This window comes from Lemur catta, chromosome 17, assembly GCF_020740605.2.
Source record: "Lemur catta isolate mLemCat1 chromosome 17, mLemCat1.pri, whole genome shotgun sequence".
Classification (NCBI taxonomy): Eukaryota; Metazoa; Chordata; class Mammalia; order Primates; family Lemuridae; genus Lemur; species Lemur catta.
This window is the reverse complement of record NC_059144.1, coordinates 4970571-4988402: the sequence shown is the minus strand read 5'-3', so window position 1 is coordinate 4988402 and position 17832 is coordinate 4970571. Positions and strand designations below refer to the sequence as shown.

At 49.0% G+C, this 17832-nt stretch overlaps 1 protein-coding gene across 8 annotated transcripts in view; it reads left to right on the top strand.

Annotated features, from left to right (window-relative positions):
* Window positions 1-17832, top strand: part of GAK (cyclin G associated kinase) — a 69585-nt gene that overhangs the window by 32204 nt on the left and 19549 nt on the right. For all 8 annotated transcript variants that reach the window (XM_045528296.1, XM_045528289.1, XM_045528290.1 and 5 more), the window contains 7 exons: window positions 3762-3811; window positions 4464-4612; window positions 5376-5498; window positions 6245-6378; window positions 10134-10328; window positions 10638-10755; window positions 11342-11421. In XM_045528296.1, the coding sequence (XP_045384252.1) occupies window positions 3762-3811; window positions 4464-4612; window positions 5376-5498; window positions 6245-6378; window positions 10134-10328; window positions 10638-10755; window positions 11342-11421 (849 nt within the window). The remainder of the gene's footprint in view (window positions 1-3761; window positions 3812-4463; window positions 4613-5375; window positions 5499-6244; window positions 6379-10133; window positions 10329-10637; window positions 10756-11341; window positions 11422-17832) is intronic.

The window sequence follows — 17832 nt, the reverse complement described above, 5'->3', positions numbered from 1 at the left end:
TTTGTGATGAGAAGAAACTTGGTCTTGGGCGTGTTTTGTGTGTCCCTGGCACAGGGTGTGAGCGTGCACCTCTGGGCCCCTACTGCCTACCTCATAGCTGAGGGAAGATCAAAGGAAGCTCCCCTGGGTTCCGTGCCCAGCCCTCCGTCTGCTGGGCTTGGGGCTGTGGCTCCTCAGGGTCCTGGCTGCTGTTTCTGGGCATGAAATGCCAGCAGGGCTGGGTGTGGACTGTGCAGAGGCGAGGGCCTGGTGCTTACCTGCTCACATCTCAGGACAAAGGTGTGAGGTGGTGATGGGGCTGAGCTGTGGGGCGTTCTGTGTGTGCTTCAGAATGCCCTTCTCCCCACCGGCTGGAGCCACGGATGGCACGACCCCAGCAGGGCAGGGCACGATGGTCCCGTGGCTGCAGTGCTGTGTCTGTGTCCAGGTCCAGCCTGTCTTTATCTTGGCCCCCACATCATCCTGACCCGGATGTGGTGTCCATCTGGGAAGGTCACATAGTTCTATGTTGTGTCCTTGTGGATTCAGGACCAGGGACTCCTGAGTTGCAGCCCCCAAATGGCAGTGAACAGATGATTCCCGAGTGTGCGAGCAGCTGCTTGACCTCACTCTGGAAAAGAGAAATGGAAATTAAGCCTAGACTGAGACGTCATCAAGTCAAGTGGGCAGCAGGAGAGCTGAGCCCTGGGCCTGCAGTGTGGTGTCCAAGACTGGTGGCCAAGAGAGGTGGGGAAGTGAGGTGGCAGAAGGTGAATGAGGTCCGAGAGCCCCAAGGCAGAGGGGCTGGTTCCCTCAGGGGCACGATGGAGATGGGTTAGGCCAAGTGTGCACGTATGCGTGTGTGTGTGTGTGTGTGTGTGTGTGTGTGTGTGTGTGTGTGTGTGTGTGTGTGTTCACCAGAGCAGAGCTCTGGGTGAACAAGCAAACGTAAATAACGACCTATGGGGGCAGAGGCAGGACAGTGGTTTGTTCCTGAATTTATCTGATTTCATGAGTTTTGCTCTAAAACTATGGCAATGTCTTACATGATGAAAAATAAAATTAGTTTAAAAACAAGTATTAATCTAAACGAGCTAGGGCCAGAGGAGACCCGGGAGGCTGGGAGACTGTTCAGTGTTGTGATCAGAGTAGAGACAGACAGGGAGAGGAAAGACGTGCGTCAGGGTCCCCGCTGGCACCCCAGGTTGGGTGATTTGCCAGAAGGACTTGTAGCTACTGCCACAGTCTATTCCAGGGAAAGGACACAGCACAGGCAGCAGAGGGAAGAGGGTACACGGGGTGAGTCCAGGGGAGCCTGGTGTGTCTTCAGGGTCCTCCCTCAGGTGTCTCCCCACACGTGTTGTTCCCAACAGCGAGCTGTGAGGGTGCTGGGGGTGCCATCTGCAAGGAGCCCTGGGGCCCTTGCAGCAGGGCCCGTAGGTAGCTCTTCTGGCACTCATCGGACTCATCAGTTCCAGGGATGGTGGGGACCCTCCCGAAATCCCCCTGATGCTGGCCCAGGGTCAGCATTGCAGCCATCCCTCCCCAAGAATGAGCAGTCAGGCCTGCTGGCATGATCTGCCTCTATTCGAATCTCGTGCTTAAGGTGGACGAGGCTCTGTAAACACATGTGTTGATTTAGAAGCAACAATGAATTTATCGTTTTCCTGGTGCTCCCTCAGCACACCACTGCCTCTGGCTACTCTCTGTCCCACAAGCCAGGGCCATGGGCCTGAACCCTGAGTCTCATTCTTTCCTGCCTGTGTCAAGTACAGACCTAACGTCTGCGTTCCCCTTGTACACATGCCAGGAGCCAACACAGCCAGCCCCATGTGGTGCCCCCACCTTGTGTGGGGTGAGATATTACAGATCCTCGAAACTGCACGCAGTGCCCGCCTTCCCATAATGTGAGTCATCACGCTTTGCTCACCGTGGTACCCTGGGATGCTGAGGGGCCCTTGCCCAGTGTGTGGGGTAGGCCACCTCTGCTGGCCTGGCAGGTCCTGCTGGTGGGCCCTGCGCCACAACTGTCCAGGGATTTGCTTGTTCTCATCTTTTGCTCTTTTTACTCTTGGGCTTTTTTGTGTTTCTTACTGATAATTTAGATATGTTCTATGTATTAATTCGTTTTGTGAAAAAAAATATAGCAAATACTTTGTATTGGGGTATTGTTTGTTTCTTTTTTAATGTCTCATCCTAGAGACAATTTAAATTGAAGTATCAGATTTACCTGTACTTGCCTGTGTGTCTTCCGTTTGTTGTCTCGTTTAGGAAGCCTCTGTATCTGAAGCTAGCATTTAAGTAGATATAAACAAGTTTTTTAAATGTTTAAATATATTTTCTTTTTCATTTTATAGAGACAGGGTCTCAGTCTGTCACCTGGGCTGGAGGGCAGTGGCGTCATCAGAGCTCACTACATCCTCTAACTCCTCAAACTCCTGAGCTCAAGTGATCCTCTCACCTCAGCCTTCTGAGTAGCTGGGACTGCAGGCATGCCATCACAGCAGGCTAATTAAAAAAAATTTTTTAGGGTCTGGTTATGTTGCCCAGGCTGGTCTCAAACTCCTGGCCTTTTTTTTTTTTTTTTTTTTTGAGACAGAGTCTCACTCTGTTGCCCGGGCTAGAGTGCCATGGTGTCATCCCAGCTCATAGCAACCTCAAACTCCTGGACTCAAGCGATCCTTCTGCCTTAGCCTCCCGAGTAGCTGGGACTACAGGCATGCGCCACCATGCCCAGCTAATTTTTTCTATATAGATTTTTAGTTGTCCGGCTAATTTCTTTCTATTTTTAGTAGAGACGGGGGGTCTTGCTTTCCTGAGGCTGGTCTTGAACTCCTGGCCTTAAGTGATCCTCCCACCTCGGCCTCCCAGAGTGCTGGGTCTACAGACACAAACTATCACACCTGGCCTATATTTTCTTTTAGCGTTTTTATTGTGTATGCTTGGGACTTAAAATCCTTGTTGACCTTATTTGTGGGATTTTTATTGTTGTTGTTGACTCTCGTGTGCTTTGGTGGGAAAAGCTCTTGTGCTGATGGCCAAGCTGTAGCCGCTTCTGGTTCTGTCTCTGGGAGAGTTTTCAGTCCTACAGCTTCCTGCTCACTGGCGGGAGAGGCCAGCCTCCCTCTGTACCTTGCTTCCCAAGAATGTCTTGCCTGTTCTTGCACAGCTTTTTCTTCAAATTAATTTTAGAATAAACTTGTCAAATTCCCTATATCATCATGTAGGGTTTTGAGCTGTGTCTTACTGATTTTATGGATCAAGTTAGGGGACACTTAGTTGATAGATTGTTGGCCGTGGCCACAGCATGGGCGTCTCTACCACTTGGCCCCATCCTGTCTTCTGATGGTGTCTGCTGGGTTCCCTCCTCAAGAGGAGGGCGGAGCAGTGACCACTTGGGGCACTGTCCTCAAGCTGCCGACCACACACAGCACCTTCTGCTCTTCACCTGTCCCCGCCACCTGTGTCACCATCTGTCCTCCAGACTAGCCCTTGGTGTGCCCTGTGGAGCAAACTTGAGAATAGCAGAGGACAGTTAGAAACCTTCCTGTTGGGTCCATCTCTCCACCACTCACAGGTTATGATCTCCACTTCTGATGTGGACATCAGCTCCACATGATACATGCATGTGCACACATGTGTGTGTGCACCTTCCTCATGGAATACAGCCTAAACAGTGAGACCCTCCGTGGCTTTCCCAGGACTGGGGCTCTGGTTTAAGCCCTTGTAACTTAACTGTTTGAGTGTTTCCTATGATAACCCAGTGCTCTTTTTATTTCCAGTTATGCCAAGGGTGATCTGGACATATCCTACATCACATCCAGAATTGCTGGTACGTTTGCCAGGTTACATCGTAGGACACGCTCTTGTCCCTGTGTGAGAGCAGCTCGTAGCACTGCTGCCTCTAGTGCGGCCCTACCATGCATCTGTCAGGGAGCTAGGAGGGGTGGCCACAGGGACGGCAGAGATGTCTCTTCTCCAGCTTCCTGGGCAGCCACGAGTCTGCCCACAAAGTAGCCCTGGCATCATCCCAGGCCTGTATCCAGTGGTTGGCACAGCTTTTGCCCTGGTCTTGCACCTTCTCGAACTGTAAGCTCTCGCAGGGAATGCTGCGAGGCTGTGCACGTCTAGCTTTGGTCTCCAGGCCAAAAGTCAGGAGAGCTCATCCTGAGGCTTGGAGACAGCTGAGCACCAGCCTCTCTAGGCAGGACTTCCCATCTAGAAAGCTCTCTCCGGGAGTCCTGGCAACCAGCTGACAGGCGTGTGGGTGGATCTGTCCTCCCTGGTCAGCCCAGGCCGGGCGTCCAGGAGGGTGGGGAGGGCCTGATAGTGGCCAGCTGTCTGGACAGTGGCTGGTGAAACTGCCCAGACAGGTGCCAGGAGCAGTGGGGCCCTTAGGTAGGCAGCCGAGCTGGGAGGCGAGCATAGCCTTCTAGGGACAGTGGTCACCCCACAGTGGCTGACACAGCCCTGCTCTGTTCCAGTGATGTCGTTCCCAGCAGAAGGTGTGGAGTCGGCAATCAAAAATAACATAGAAGACGTGCGGTTGTTTCTAGACTCCAAGCATCCAGGACACTATGCTGTCTACAACCTGTCCCCGAGGACGTATCGGCAGTCTAAGTTTCACAACCGAGTGAGTGGCCCCCAGTTTTGTCTGGGTGTGACTTTGGCGATTGTTGTCACTGCGTTAGCGCAGGTTTTGTGGTTGTCCTCCACTTAGTTGCAGCACTAGATTGACCTTCGACCTTGTCCAGCAGCCAGCAGTGGGTGGGGCCAGGGCGGGGCTCTCACAGAGGCAGTAGGGCTGGAGAGGCGCTGGGGCAGGAGATAGGTGGGGCGTGTCCTGAGCGAAGGCCCAAAGCATAAACAGAGAGAGAGGCTGGCAGAGCTGATTCTGTCCATTGAAAGAACTGTTTGGCCAGACACAGGGGTGCGCCCTGTGGTCTCAGCTACTCAGGATGCTGAGGTGGGAGGATCACTTGAGCCCAGGGGTTTGAGGCCAACCTGGGCAACATAGCAAGACCCCATCTCTAAATAAAAATAAAATACTCTTTGACAAAAAAATCCAAGGTGTCCTCCTGCCTGCCCACTGCTTCTCACCCTCCAGAGGGGGCATGAGGTTACACAGTTTTCTTGGTAAAATATTCCAGACACGAGATACTTTGCATGGTGTTTAAACTGACACAAGGCACAGGAAAGGATAGATTGAGTTCTTCTTTCAAAGGCAGCAACAGCCCTGGCACACAAGCACCGTAGCACAGAAGGGAGGCACAGCAGGGTCCCAGGACACCTCATTGTGACGTCTGTCCGTCACGTGCACAGAGGACAGGGCGGGCTCCCCACAGCCGGCTTCATGCTGGCGCAGTACCCAGCTGAGCAGGGCCCTCTCTTTGCAGGTCTCTGAGTGCGGCTGGGCAGCCAGACGGGCACCAAACCTCCGCAACCTGTACGACATTTGCAGGAACATGCACTCCTGGCTCAGGCAGGACCACAAAAACGTCTGCGTTGTGCACTGCGTGGTGAGTATAAGAGTCACCGCTCTGTCTCTCCCTTTTTCATTGAAGTGTATAGTTTCATGTATTTATTGAACAAAACCCGAGCCCCAATTACTCATTAGGTACTATTTTTAACCTTGGGGGCATGGCAGAGAAGAAAATGTAGCCAGAGAGAAGTCCCTACATGTAGGAAGCTTTGGGTCTGGTGGTTCCCCACCCCTCCTAGTGGGATGTACCACTCTTGAGGGTCTCCTCAGGGCCTTCCTGGTCTTTGCCTGGCCTGGACCTGCACAGCCCAGCGCTGAGGCCACTCTGCCTGTCGGGACCTCTCCCGGTCCCTCCTTTGATGTGACTGCTGAGTCCTCACCTCCAGCTCCCCTGTCCACAGAGTCAGGGTTAGAGGTTCGTTAGCCTCACACAGGGTGGAGCCTGCCTGGAAAACACACTTGGCATTTAGCTGCCGCCATTGTGGTGGTGGTGATAAAAGTCACACCAGGAGTGACGGTAAAGAGGGTTCAGTGGGGCTGCAGTGTGGGCAGGGCTGCTGGAGAAGTGGCCTGCATGTTGCCTGTTCAGGAGCCTGCGTTCTCGTTGGCCTCTGAGTCCTCCCTCACCAGGCCTTCTGTGTGAGCTCCTAAACGTGTCCCCAAATCAGGACCAGCTTTACATCATTCACTTAGTGACATGGTAGGTGGAAGTTCATGGGACCTAAGAGTCCTCATCCCGCTGTGTGTGAGAGGATGTGAGCGAGCCTGTGTCCTTTGTCCTAGGACGGGAGAGCCGCCTCAGCCGTGGCTGTCTGCTCCTTCCTGTGCTTTTGCCGGCTCTTCAGCACTGCGGAGGCTGCTGTGTACATGTTCAGTATGAAGCGCTGTCCACCGGGTATTTGGCCATCCCACAAAAGGTACCATGTGTCACTCTGTGGGGATGTGACACTGCCTGTGCTGTGTTGGGTACATTGTCACTGTGGCCAGGGCCTCTGGGCTTAGTGCCAACACATGGCAGGCCCCTCACGGTGTGGGTCAGCACCGCCTTGGCCCAGACCCGCGCCCACAGGGACCCAGCAAAGAAGTGCTGCTGTTGGCTCCAGTGGGGACTCCCACTGTGGTCCCCTGAGCTGTGCGTGGGTAGCGCCCTGCGCAGCACCTACACACCAGGCTTCCCAGCAGGCACTCACTGGGCAGTGGGACAGCTCCTCTGGGCCCTGCCCTGCCCTCTGCATGGGTTTGGTAGATGCCATGCATGAAAGTGCTCTGGACCATCTGATGCCATGCACATGTAAGGTCCTCATCCTGTGAAGCACTCGGTTTCCACGTTGCTCACACCAGCTGGGAGCAGGCTTTCTCTGGGCAGTTTAAAGGAAGCAAGTCCTCGTGGCTGCGACCAGCTCTGTCCCCCTCAGGGACTACTCCCTTCACCAGCCAGAGGCATTGCATGTCCACTGTGCGCATTTTGTCTGTCCCCTGCAGAGAGGGACTTTCGGTGTCCAGATCTGAGGAGTCGTACCCAGCATGAACCTTGCCCTGGGCTTAATCTTAATGAGGACTTGGGTGGGGCTGGGGTGGTTTCCTTCCCTCCGAAGGAATGGGCTTTGATGGGACAACAGAGACGTCGGGAACAGGTAGAGCACAGGAGCAGGTGCCGGGCCTGATGCCACCCCCACGCCCTGCCCTGGCGAGAAGGAGGGGCCTAAGCCAGCAGGTCTCTGTGTGTGTCATCCTTCTACTCTGCACAGGTGCACAGCCTGCTGACCGCCAGTGGGTGCTATTCCTATAGCTGATGGGTCCCTGCCTGGGGACAGGACATTGTGGCACCAGCATGGCTATCAGGCTGCACCTGAGAGCATGGCCATCTTGTTGTGTCTTCTGTGTGGCCCCAGCAAGGGGGTGCAAAGTGGGGCCCATTTGTACATGTTGAGCGCTACGTACGCTCTCTTACTCCACATGTTCCGGGGGCCTCTGAGCTGTGCCTACTGCCTCAGGGCCCTTTTCAGCAGGGCGTCCGAGAACCACGGAGTCTCGTTTCCCATTGTGTGTCTAGGTTCCTTCCTCAGAGGCGCAGAGAAGCATGCAGAGTGTGGCTCCCCTGACAACTGGCCAGACCCACTTCAAATTCATGACTTAATTTCATCCCTATTGGGGAACTGAGGTTGTAGCGCCATCAGCTGGCCCCAAATCCAAGGGGAGCCAGGCACCTGTGGGGGGAGACACAAGTACTTGCTGTCAGGGTGGACGTCACTGGAGGCCAGAGAATGTTGGGTCAGTGGCGGCACCGTGAGGGCCATGTGTGCCTCAGCGGTGAGTGGAGCCTCGGGAGTGGTGGGACATTGTTAGAGCCCCTGCCTTCTCGAAGCTCTTTCTCCACCGTCTCCAAGGGACAGACCAGACAGGGACACACAGGCCCGGCCTGGATTTTCCCTTCTGCCCCTCAAGGGAACAGATGCAACAAAGCAGCACGCTGGGACTCTGACAGGAAAATGAAAATATCGTGATCAAGGTGCCAAAGACCCTAATGGTGGAGATGAGATGGGCCTCTTGTCAGAGAGATGGAGACTCCATGGAAGAGTCAAATGGAAATGCCAGAAATGAGGATGCACTCAACACAGCCAAGGCATAAATCAGTGACCTTGGAGGGCAGACTGGCAGGTGTTACTCAAACTGAAACACAGAGAGAAGGCACAGGGGAGAGGAACTGAGCATCCAGTAGCTGCCAGGCCTCTCAGACAGTCCAACATACTCATAACTGAAATCCCAGAATGGGGAGGTAGAAGCATTGAAGAAATAATGGCTGAGAATTTTCCCAGATCAATGACGGATACCAATCCACAAATCCAAGAAGCTCAGAGGACACCAAGCAGGGCTGAAAACAAAAGAAACACATCAAACACCTACCTTGGCATATCACACTAGTTCAACCTGCTACAAACTGAACATGGAGAAAATCTTGCAGACAGCCAGAGGAAAGAGATGTATCCGTGTAGAAAAAGAAGGGTGTGAATTACAAAGTTCTTGTCAGAAACCCTAGGGCAACCAGTACAGATTTTTTTAGGTGCTATAATTAATAAGTAAATAGAAGAAATAAAGTGAAAGCATAAAAAATGCTTCATCCAAGAGAAGGCAAAAAAAAAAAAGAGAGAGAGAGAGAGAAGCTAAGAACAGATGGAAGTAGAAAACAACTAGCAAGGTGGTGGATTTCAATCCAGCCATGTCAGTTCCTCAGATTGAATGTGAATGTCCTGAGAAAACTAGTTCAAGGAAAAGGATTGTCATATAGGATAAAAAAAAACAAGGCCCAACCATACACTGTTTGCCAGAACTCCCCTTTAAACATGAAGGTAAAGATAGGTTAAAAATAAAATGGCAGAGGAAGGTTGTATTAGTTATCATTTGCTGCATGACAAACTCCAGCACACTTTATGGCTTGAAACCACATGCATTTGTTGTCACACTGTTTCCATCAGTCGAGATCTGAGCATTTGATGCTTAGTTGGTTCTTCTCCTCTTGGTCAAGGTGTTCGCCAAGCTAACTCTCTGAGAAAGCCTCTTCCTCCTGCATTTTAGAATCTGCTTCCAAGCTCACTCAGGTTGTTGGCAGAATTCATTTGCGTGTGATTGAAGGACTGAGTGTCCTGGCTTCTTGCTGACCATCATCGGCTGGACACATCCTCTAGCCCTGGAGGCTGCCGGCAGTTCCCTATTGCCCAGGCCTTCGAGGATAGCCTCAAGAGCAAGTCTGCTGTGAGGATGGGGAGCACTCTTATCATAGAAGTGGCATCTTTCATCTCTTGTTGGTCAGAAGCAAGTTGCTGCTCCCAAGAGGGCATTATACAAGGGCATGGACACCACACATGAGGTGGGAGCCCTGGAGTTGTGTGCCGCAAAGATGATGCACCATGGAAACACTAGCCATGAGGAAGTCAGAGTTGCTGTATCAATAGCAGATAAAATGGATTCAAAAGTTATAAAGCAACAAACTGATAGAATTGAAAGGAGAAATAGATTCATATATAGTGCAGACTTCAACGTTCCTCTCTCAGTAGAACAAGTAGATAGAAAATCAGCAAGGACACAGAAGTGAACTGTCCCACCAACCCACTAAACTTACCTGACATCTATAGAACATTCTACCCAGCAACAGAAAAATAAACATTTCTTTCAAGCACCCATGGAGCATTCAACCAAAAAAGATCATATTTTGGGCCATTAAACCTCAACAAATTTTTAAAAATTGAAATCATGTAAAATATGTTCTCAGGCAATAATGAAATAAAACTAGAAATCAATATCAGAAAGATATCTGGAAAAATCTCTAAATGTTTCAAAATTAAACAACTTATTTGTAAATAGCCTATGAGTAAAAGAGAAAGTCTCAAGAAATTTAAAAATATTTCAGGCCGGGCTGGTGGCTTCACACCTGTAGTCCCAGCTACTTGGGACACTGAGGCGGGAGGATCGCTTGAGCCCAGGCATTCGAGGCTGCAATGAGCTATGATCACACCACGGCACTCCAACCTGGGCGAAAGAACAAAAAAATGTGAACCGAATGAAAATTATAACTTCAGATTCGTGAAGAATAACTAAAATGTTGCTTTAAGGGAATTTTTATAGCATTAAGTCCTTAAATTTGAAAGGAGAAAAGTTCTATCATGTCTGTCCGCAGGTACATTGAGTATATCTGTGACATGGTGGCGGAGGAGCCCATCACGCCCCACAGCAAGCCCATCCTGCTGAAGGCCGTCGCCATGACGCCGGTGCCGCTGTTCAGCAAGCAGAGGAGCGGCTGCAGGCCCTTCTGTGAGGTCTACGTGGGGGGCGAGCGCGTGGCCAGCACGTCCCAGGAGTATGACAAGATGAGGTGAGTCTGCATGTGGGGCCTCCTCACACAAGAATATCAAACCTCTGTCTTCTGACTCCTCTGAAAACTTGTGAAAAAGAGCTCAGTGGAGACGTGCTGAGGCAGATGCATTTGGAAACGCAGTGGCAGTGGCAGATAATTTGGTGCCGTGGTCATCCAGAGAAGAACTTGTGGGTTTGAGTGCTTGATATTATACTTGAGAAGATCTCAGAATTCTTGCTGTAGTTAGTGGTTCTTTGAAGTTCACTCTTTCATTAGAATGTTACACTTTTTATTAAGTGAACAATTTCTCATCATTCTGTCCTTTAGGGAATTTAAAATTGAGGATGGCAGAGCGGTCATTCCCCTGGGCACAACAGTACAAGGAGATGTGCTCATTATAATTTATCATGCAAGGTCCACCCTGGGAGGAAGGCTACAGGCCAAGGTGAGTGACTCTGGGCCTGCTTGGTTCTCTGGGGAGGTTGCAGGGGCTACTTGGTGTCTGACCTGTGCCACGCTGGCTCCCTGTCAGTTCTCATGGTGGATCCTGGGTCGAGCTAGGTATTTGGTGAGCATGATTAGTTTTCATGCAATGATTGCCTTTGTGGTCCCCAGCACCCTCTGTGGAGCACAAGGCAGAAGGGATTTTAGCCTGAGAAGTCTGGACCTTCCCCCAAGATCATTACAGGACTGCAGTCTTCTTGGGGCGTTTGCTGGGCTTTGGCCTTGGGGATGCCCCACCACAGGCCCTCAACCCACACAGACAGCTTCTCAGGACCCTCAGCTCCCACTGACCACCCTCCCCAGCCCCCAGCACGTGGCACAAGGGCACTGGCCCTGAGTCCTATGTGTCCCCAGTACCTGGAGCAGTGCACAAGAACAGAGACGTTCTCAGAGCTTGTTAAACGTGAACTATCTTCCTGTGACTTGACACCTGTCATTCTTAAGGGAGAGGATTTTTCCTGTGACCTGAGGATTTGGTTTTTATCTTCCTCAGTGTGCAGGATCTCATGTTTGTTTTCTCTTGACAGATGGCCTCCATGAAGATGTTCCAGATTCAGTTCCACACCGGGTTCGTGCCTCGGAATGCAACCACTGTGAAATTTGCAAAGTATGTTGGTGTCATGCTGGGCTACAGTCGGGAGGGGCAGATGCCAAAACTGTTACGCACAAGGGTCAGACCAAGGCATGAGAGCACGGGTGGCAGATGGTGTGAATGGGCCCTTGGCAACATTGGACTCAAGTCCTAGGCCTGTCCTGGAGCCGAGTGTACTCAGTTTCACTTTGCACATTGATGACCTTGGACTGACCCTGTGTACGTTCCTTTTTGGAATTTAGCCACTTACACCTGGATGTGCTATAACCAGATGAATAGTGTCCACTGCATTTTAGCAAAAGTGTTTTGTGTCCCTGATGTGTACAAACTGCCCTACTGGGCATGGAGTTGGACATGGTGAGATGCTGCCCCTCCTGTCTGGAGGCCACAGTCTGGTTTTGGAGATGGATAAATGAGCACACCAAGGGTAACCTTCAGTCTTACACTGATGTCAGAGGCCCAGCAGCACACACCTGGCCCTCAGCAGGTGGCAGGTGTCACCTTACAGCTTACATGGCAGAATTCAGGCTCTAGGCAGCTGGCCCAACTCAGCCAGGAAGCAGTGGAACAGGTTTTCACACTGGGGTGTTTTGATTCTGACTGGACGTCTTTTTCCTCACTCACACACATACCTACCAGGCAAGACAGAATGGCATGAATGTTGTTCCAGGAACAAGAGCGGAGCTCTCCAGGGGGTTCCAGAAACAGCTGCGTGGCTGTCCAGGGCCTGTCGTTGTCCAGGCAAGGCACGCTTGTTTCCTACCCAGTAAAGAAAGGGAAAGGGGACCAGCCCTTCGGGGCCCCTGAGGGCCTCTGCACTCTCAGGCCTGCCCCTTGGGGGCTCAGAAAGAGCTCGCACCGGCTGCCATCATGTTGGCAATGCCAAGAGACTGAGGACTTCTTTTGTGTTTTTGTGTCTCTGTTATTCTTTTTTACAATTTTTTTTAACATTTCATCTGTGTTTTACATTTCTTGTCTTTGTTATGTCTTACACTTTTCTTTTTTAACTCAAATGTTCACAACTTTAACATTTCGTTTCTTTTTTCCTCCTTTGGAGGAAGATAACACCCAGAGCTTCTGTAGTTTTCCAGCCACAGTGTAGGCTTAGTGTAATTTTTAAAGACCAAATGACTGAAGACCAGAGGGAAAAATGAGTGAAACATCTGCGGGTGATTCCATACTGGAGGTGGTAGATGGGCTTTTGGTAACTGATTAGCATGTTCAGGAAAATAGAGGCAAAGGTGGGGAATGTCACCAGAGATCTAGAACGTATAAAAAGGAGACAGATGTGCGTTCTACAAGTGAAATGAAGTACTCAGTAGCTTTGTTTAACAACAGAATAGACACAGTAGGACAGAGAAATAGTGATTTGGAAGAAAACATCTGAAGATTGAATCACAAAAATGATGGAAGGTCCAGAAAGGACCAAAGCAGACATTGGGGGTACCATGAGGAGGTGCGGTGTCTGCCGTCAGTTCTGGGAGGGGCGGAGCAGAAATAACATGTGAAAGTTTGCTAGCCCAGAACTTTCCTACGCTGATGAAAGACACCAAAGGCATCCAATCAAAAACTCTGCAAACACCAAACAGGATTTTTTTTTACGCAAAGAAGAAACCCCTACCCAAGAACATCACAGTTGAATTACTGAAAATCAAAGACGACAATTTCGGGCACCCTGGGAGGGGAAGGAATGGGTGGGGCTGTGACGCTTGGGTGATGAGATCTAGGGGGAACTTTCCTCAAGAGGTACAGTGGTGAGTCGGTTGGGTGCCATCTTCAAAGTACTGAAGGGAAGACGTTGGAATTCTGTATCCAGTGAAATTATCCTTGAGAGGCGAAAGCCAATTAGAGATGTTTTTAGGCAGATCAAGCATGAGAGAGTTTATCGTCAGCCGATCGGCTACGTCTCAGGGAGTAAGGAATAGCAAGCCTGAGATGTGAGGACAGGAAACACTGAGGAGTGCTGGAAAGTGTGAATTATGTGGGTGTCAGCTACTGGAAACATCAATGTAATGTATCATGGGTGTGAGGACCCATTTGGGAGTAAAATGTGTGGTGACAGTATGGCAGAAAACAAAGGCAGGAGAGGGGAGCAGTGAGTAAATCTGCTGGGGTCCTCCCTCCGATTCAGTAGGGACGGTCATGAGTCTGGGGTGCAAGTTGTGATCCCCAGGGTGAACAAGAAAGGTCGGTTGGAGGAGAAGAAAAATAGAGTAAAAAATATGTGATTAATTCAAAAGAAGAATGTAGAAACAGGGAGACAAAACCAGATGGGAGGGGTAGAAAACAAATGGCGAGTGAGACTTAAGCCCAGCGCTGTCCGTCATGCAGGAACAGAAATGGAAGGAGGCCTCCGGTTAACAGATGCGACTGCTGGGCTGGGTTAAAGCACAACCAGGCAAACCAAAAAACTCAAGTATATTCTGTTTGAAAGAGCCATACGGGCCGGGCGCGGTGGCTCACGCCTGTAATCCTAGCTCTGGGAGGCCGAGGCGAGTGGATCGCTCGAGGTCAGGAGTTCGAGACCAGCCTGAGCAAGAGTGAGACCTCGTCTCTACTAAAAAAATAGAAAGAAATTATCTGGCCAACTAAAAATATATATACAAAAAAATTAGCCGGGCATGGTGGCTCATGCCTGTAGTCCCAGCTACTCGGGAGGCTGAGGCAGGAGGATCGCTTAAGCCCAGGAGTTTGAGGTTGCTGTGAGCTAGGCTGATGCCACGGCACTCACTCTAGCCCGGGTAACAAAGTGAGACTCTGTCTCAAAAAAAAAAAAAAGAAAAAAAAGAAAGAGCCATACGTTAAAAAAAAGTGTATATGAAGACCCAGAAAGGCCAAAATTGAGCAGTGGGAAATCACATACCACACAAACATTAACAGAGAGCTGATGTTCCGATAGTGGTATTGGAGTAGACTGAGACAAGAAGGGATGCTGGAAATAAGAGCAACATGTGCGGTGCCAGAATGGCCAGTCCATGAGGAAGAGGTCCCTGCCCTAGGTCTGTGAGCACCTGGTAACATCTTCAAGATGAACAGCAGAAACGGACAGAACTACTTTAATAGAAGGTGACACTGACAAACCCACACTGGTAGTAACTTCTCTCTTTGGTCAACAGAAGTATTATTAAAAAGTCAGGTAGGATGCAGAAGATTTTTTTTTTTTTTTTACAATAAGTTTAAACAACTTGACCTGAGTTTTGCACACTTCAACAAACACCTGGAGAAACTGTCTCTGTTCAAGTGGAACATTTGCCAAAGTAGACATACACATTGGTTGTAAATTAAGTCTCAGAAAGTGGGTTAAAGTAGAATCATTAACAGGAGCATACCCAGAGACAGCAGAAACGTAACCCACGTGCCAAAAAGGAAATCACAGTTGAAATAAGAAAATACTTTAAACCCAGTGATAATCACAATACCACTTGCAAAAGCTTTTGGAATGCATCTAAAGCAGTGTTTAGAGGACATTTATAACTTTAAATTATAAAGAAGAAAGGTTGACAGTCAGTGCCTAAGTGCACATCTCAGGACATTAGGGAAAGAACAGCAGATTGAACTCAAAGTAGGTGGAAAAAAATAGTCAAAAGTAGGAGCAGAATTCAATTAAATAGAAAGCAAGCATAACATAAGAAAAATTAGTAAAGCCAAAAGATGTTTTTTGATTCTCTGAAAAGATAAATTGATGAATGCTTAACGAATGTGGTCAAGAAGGAAGAAAGACGCTAGTTCCCAGTATCAGAAGTGGAACAGGACTCTGCGGAACCCGTGGACATTGAAAAGGTACTCAGAAGATGCTAGGGAGAATGTTGTGGCCCTACTTTTGACATTTTGGGTGAAATGAACAAATGCTTTGAAAAACACAATGTATCAAAATGGACATAGGAAGAAATACTAAACTGAGATATCTGTTAAAGAAATGTACTCTGTCATTTAAAACCATCCCACAAAGACAAACTCCATGTCCAGATTGCTGTGCAGAGCCCAGACACTTGAAGAAGAGATTACGCTAGGCAGACTCTCCCAGAGAATGCGGAGAGACAGCCCTTCTTGGTGCTGGGAAGCCAGCACTGCCTATTATTATAGCAAAACCTGATAGGAATGTTGTAGGAGAGGAGAATTGTAGGCCACTGTCTCAGGAATATGATACAAAAGTTCTCAACAAAATATTAGCCAACAGAATCTAGTGTTACATAGCAAGGATGATACATCTTGTCTGCTTCATTTCAGGAATGTGAGGTTGTTTTAACATTTGAAAATTAGTCTCTCTGATTCACCACATTAACAGAATAAAGACAAAAACCCATACGATCTTTTCATTGATAAAGTGAGTACCCTTTCTCATCGAAAGTCCAGCAATTAAGGAAGGGAGGGAACGTTCTGATTCCGATAGAGGACCCACAACCCTAAAGGCCTCATCCAGGCTGATGGTGAACTGCTTGGGCTTTTCCGACCTGAGTCTGTAGACAGAATAAGGTTTCCACTCCCACTGTGCACCATTTTATGGCTGGCCCTAGCCAGGGCAGCAAGAAAAAGAAAGGGCAGAAGGAATGGAAGAAAAAAGTTTCAGCTGCTGCTTCCCACGGTTAGTGGGATTGTTACAGCAGGAATCCAGGAGCACCTGCACACTGTTAGAGTGAGTACATAAATTTAGTAAAATTGCTGAATGTGGAGTTAAAATACAGCAAAATATAAACAAAAAATGAAATTTAAAAAACAATGCCGTTTATAGTAATTCAAAAAGCATCAGATACCTAGGAATAAATCTAACAAAAGACATGTAAGACTTACAGGCTGAAAACTACAAATACTTGCTGAGATAAAATTAAGCACTAAAATGTAAAAAGTAAGGGGTTTACCATGTTCATGGGTTGGAAGATGCAGTATTTTTAGGATATCGGGAGGACACTAACCAATTCTGTACAACAACCAATGGAGTTGATTAGTGTCCTCTTGAAATTCATGGCCCTGTAGGAAGATGAGGAGACACATGGAGGAGGAAACGCGGTGGGGAGGAGCAGAGGCAGGGGGGACACAGCCACGAGCTGAGGGAGGCAGGAAGGGTCCTCCCCTGAGCCTTTGGAGGAGGTGCTACCCTGCGACACCTGGGTCTCACACTCCTGGGCTCTAGACTGTGAGAGAGTGAATTCCTTTGGTTTGGGTTGCTGTTACCTGGCCAGCACACTGATGAAGAAGTCCGTGGTCTCTGGCTTCTGTGCCATCCCAGCAGGGGTGTGAGTGTGGGATCAATAGGCTGATGGGGAAGGATTTGCATGGCCAAGGCCATCTAAAGGGCAGAGTTGAAGGAATGACCTACCAGGAGTCAAGAGGGCCCCGAAGCCACAGTATTTAGCATAGTGTGCAGGGACAGGGGTCTCAGTGCACTAGGTGGCTTATAAACTACAGGAGTTTATTTCCCACAGTCTGGAGCCCAGGAAGTCAAACGTCACAACACCGGCAGAAGTGGTGCCTGCTGAGAGCTGGTTCTCTCTTTCATAGATGGTACCTTCTGCTCACATGGTGGAAGAGGCGAGGGATCTTCCTGGGGCCTCTTTTATGAGAGCAGTAATCCCATTCATGAGGCCCTACCCTCATGAATGCGTCAGCTCTCAAAGGCGCCACCTCCTGATTCCATCACCTTGGTGGGGGAAGCCTCAGCGTGTGAATTTGGGAGTATGTGAACATTCAGACCATCCCGATCAACACACTGAGCCAGGGAGCGGTATAGAGACCAACACGCACATGTTCCGGGTTTACAGCAAAGGCACTGCTCAGTTCAATGGGGAGAGGGTCAGGCCCAGGGATACCTGTTTGAAGAAAAAAAAAAAAGAGCCTCTTTCGCACAATATGTACAAAACTTATTTTGACATGGGGCCATATACCTAAACTGGAAAATATTCCATGATACAGCTTCTAGAAGAAAATAGAGTATCTTCATAACCATTAGTTGGGCAAAAATTTCTTAAGCAGAAAAAGAGCTAACTCTAAAGGAAAGGCTTGGTAATCTTTGCTTAATTAAAATTAAGAGCATTTGTCATCAACAGACACCATTAAGAAGCTCACAGGGAGATGTTTGTAGTACACACATCTGGAATATCTGAAGGGTTACAGATCAGAGAGAGAAAGACAACCCATTAAAATGGGCAAATGACGTGGTCACACTCTTCCCAACATGGGGATCCGAATGGTCACCAAGGACAGGCAGACCACACATGACGGTGGTGCTATAAGCTTACAATGGCACTGAAAGATTCCTATTGCCTAGTGATGTCTTGATGATCCAGACCCTGTGTAGGCCTAGACTAATATTTGTTGTATCTTCATTTTTAACAAAAAAGTTTAAGAAGTAAAAATAATAAAAAATTTTTAAAATAGGAAAAAGCTTATAGAATAAGTATATAAAGAAAAATAAGTATTATTACAAGAGTC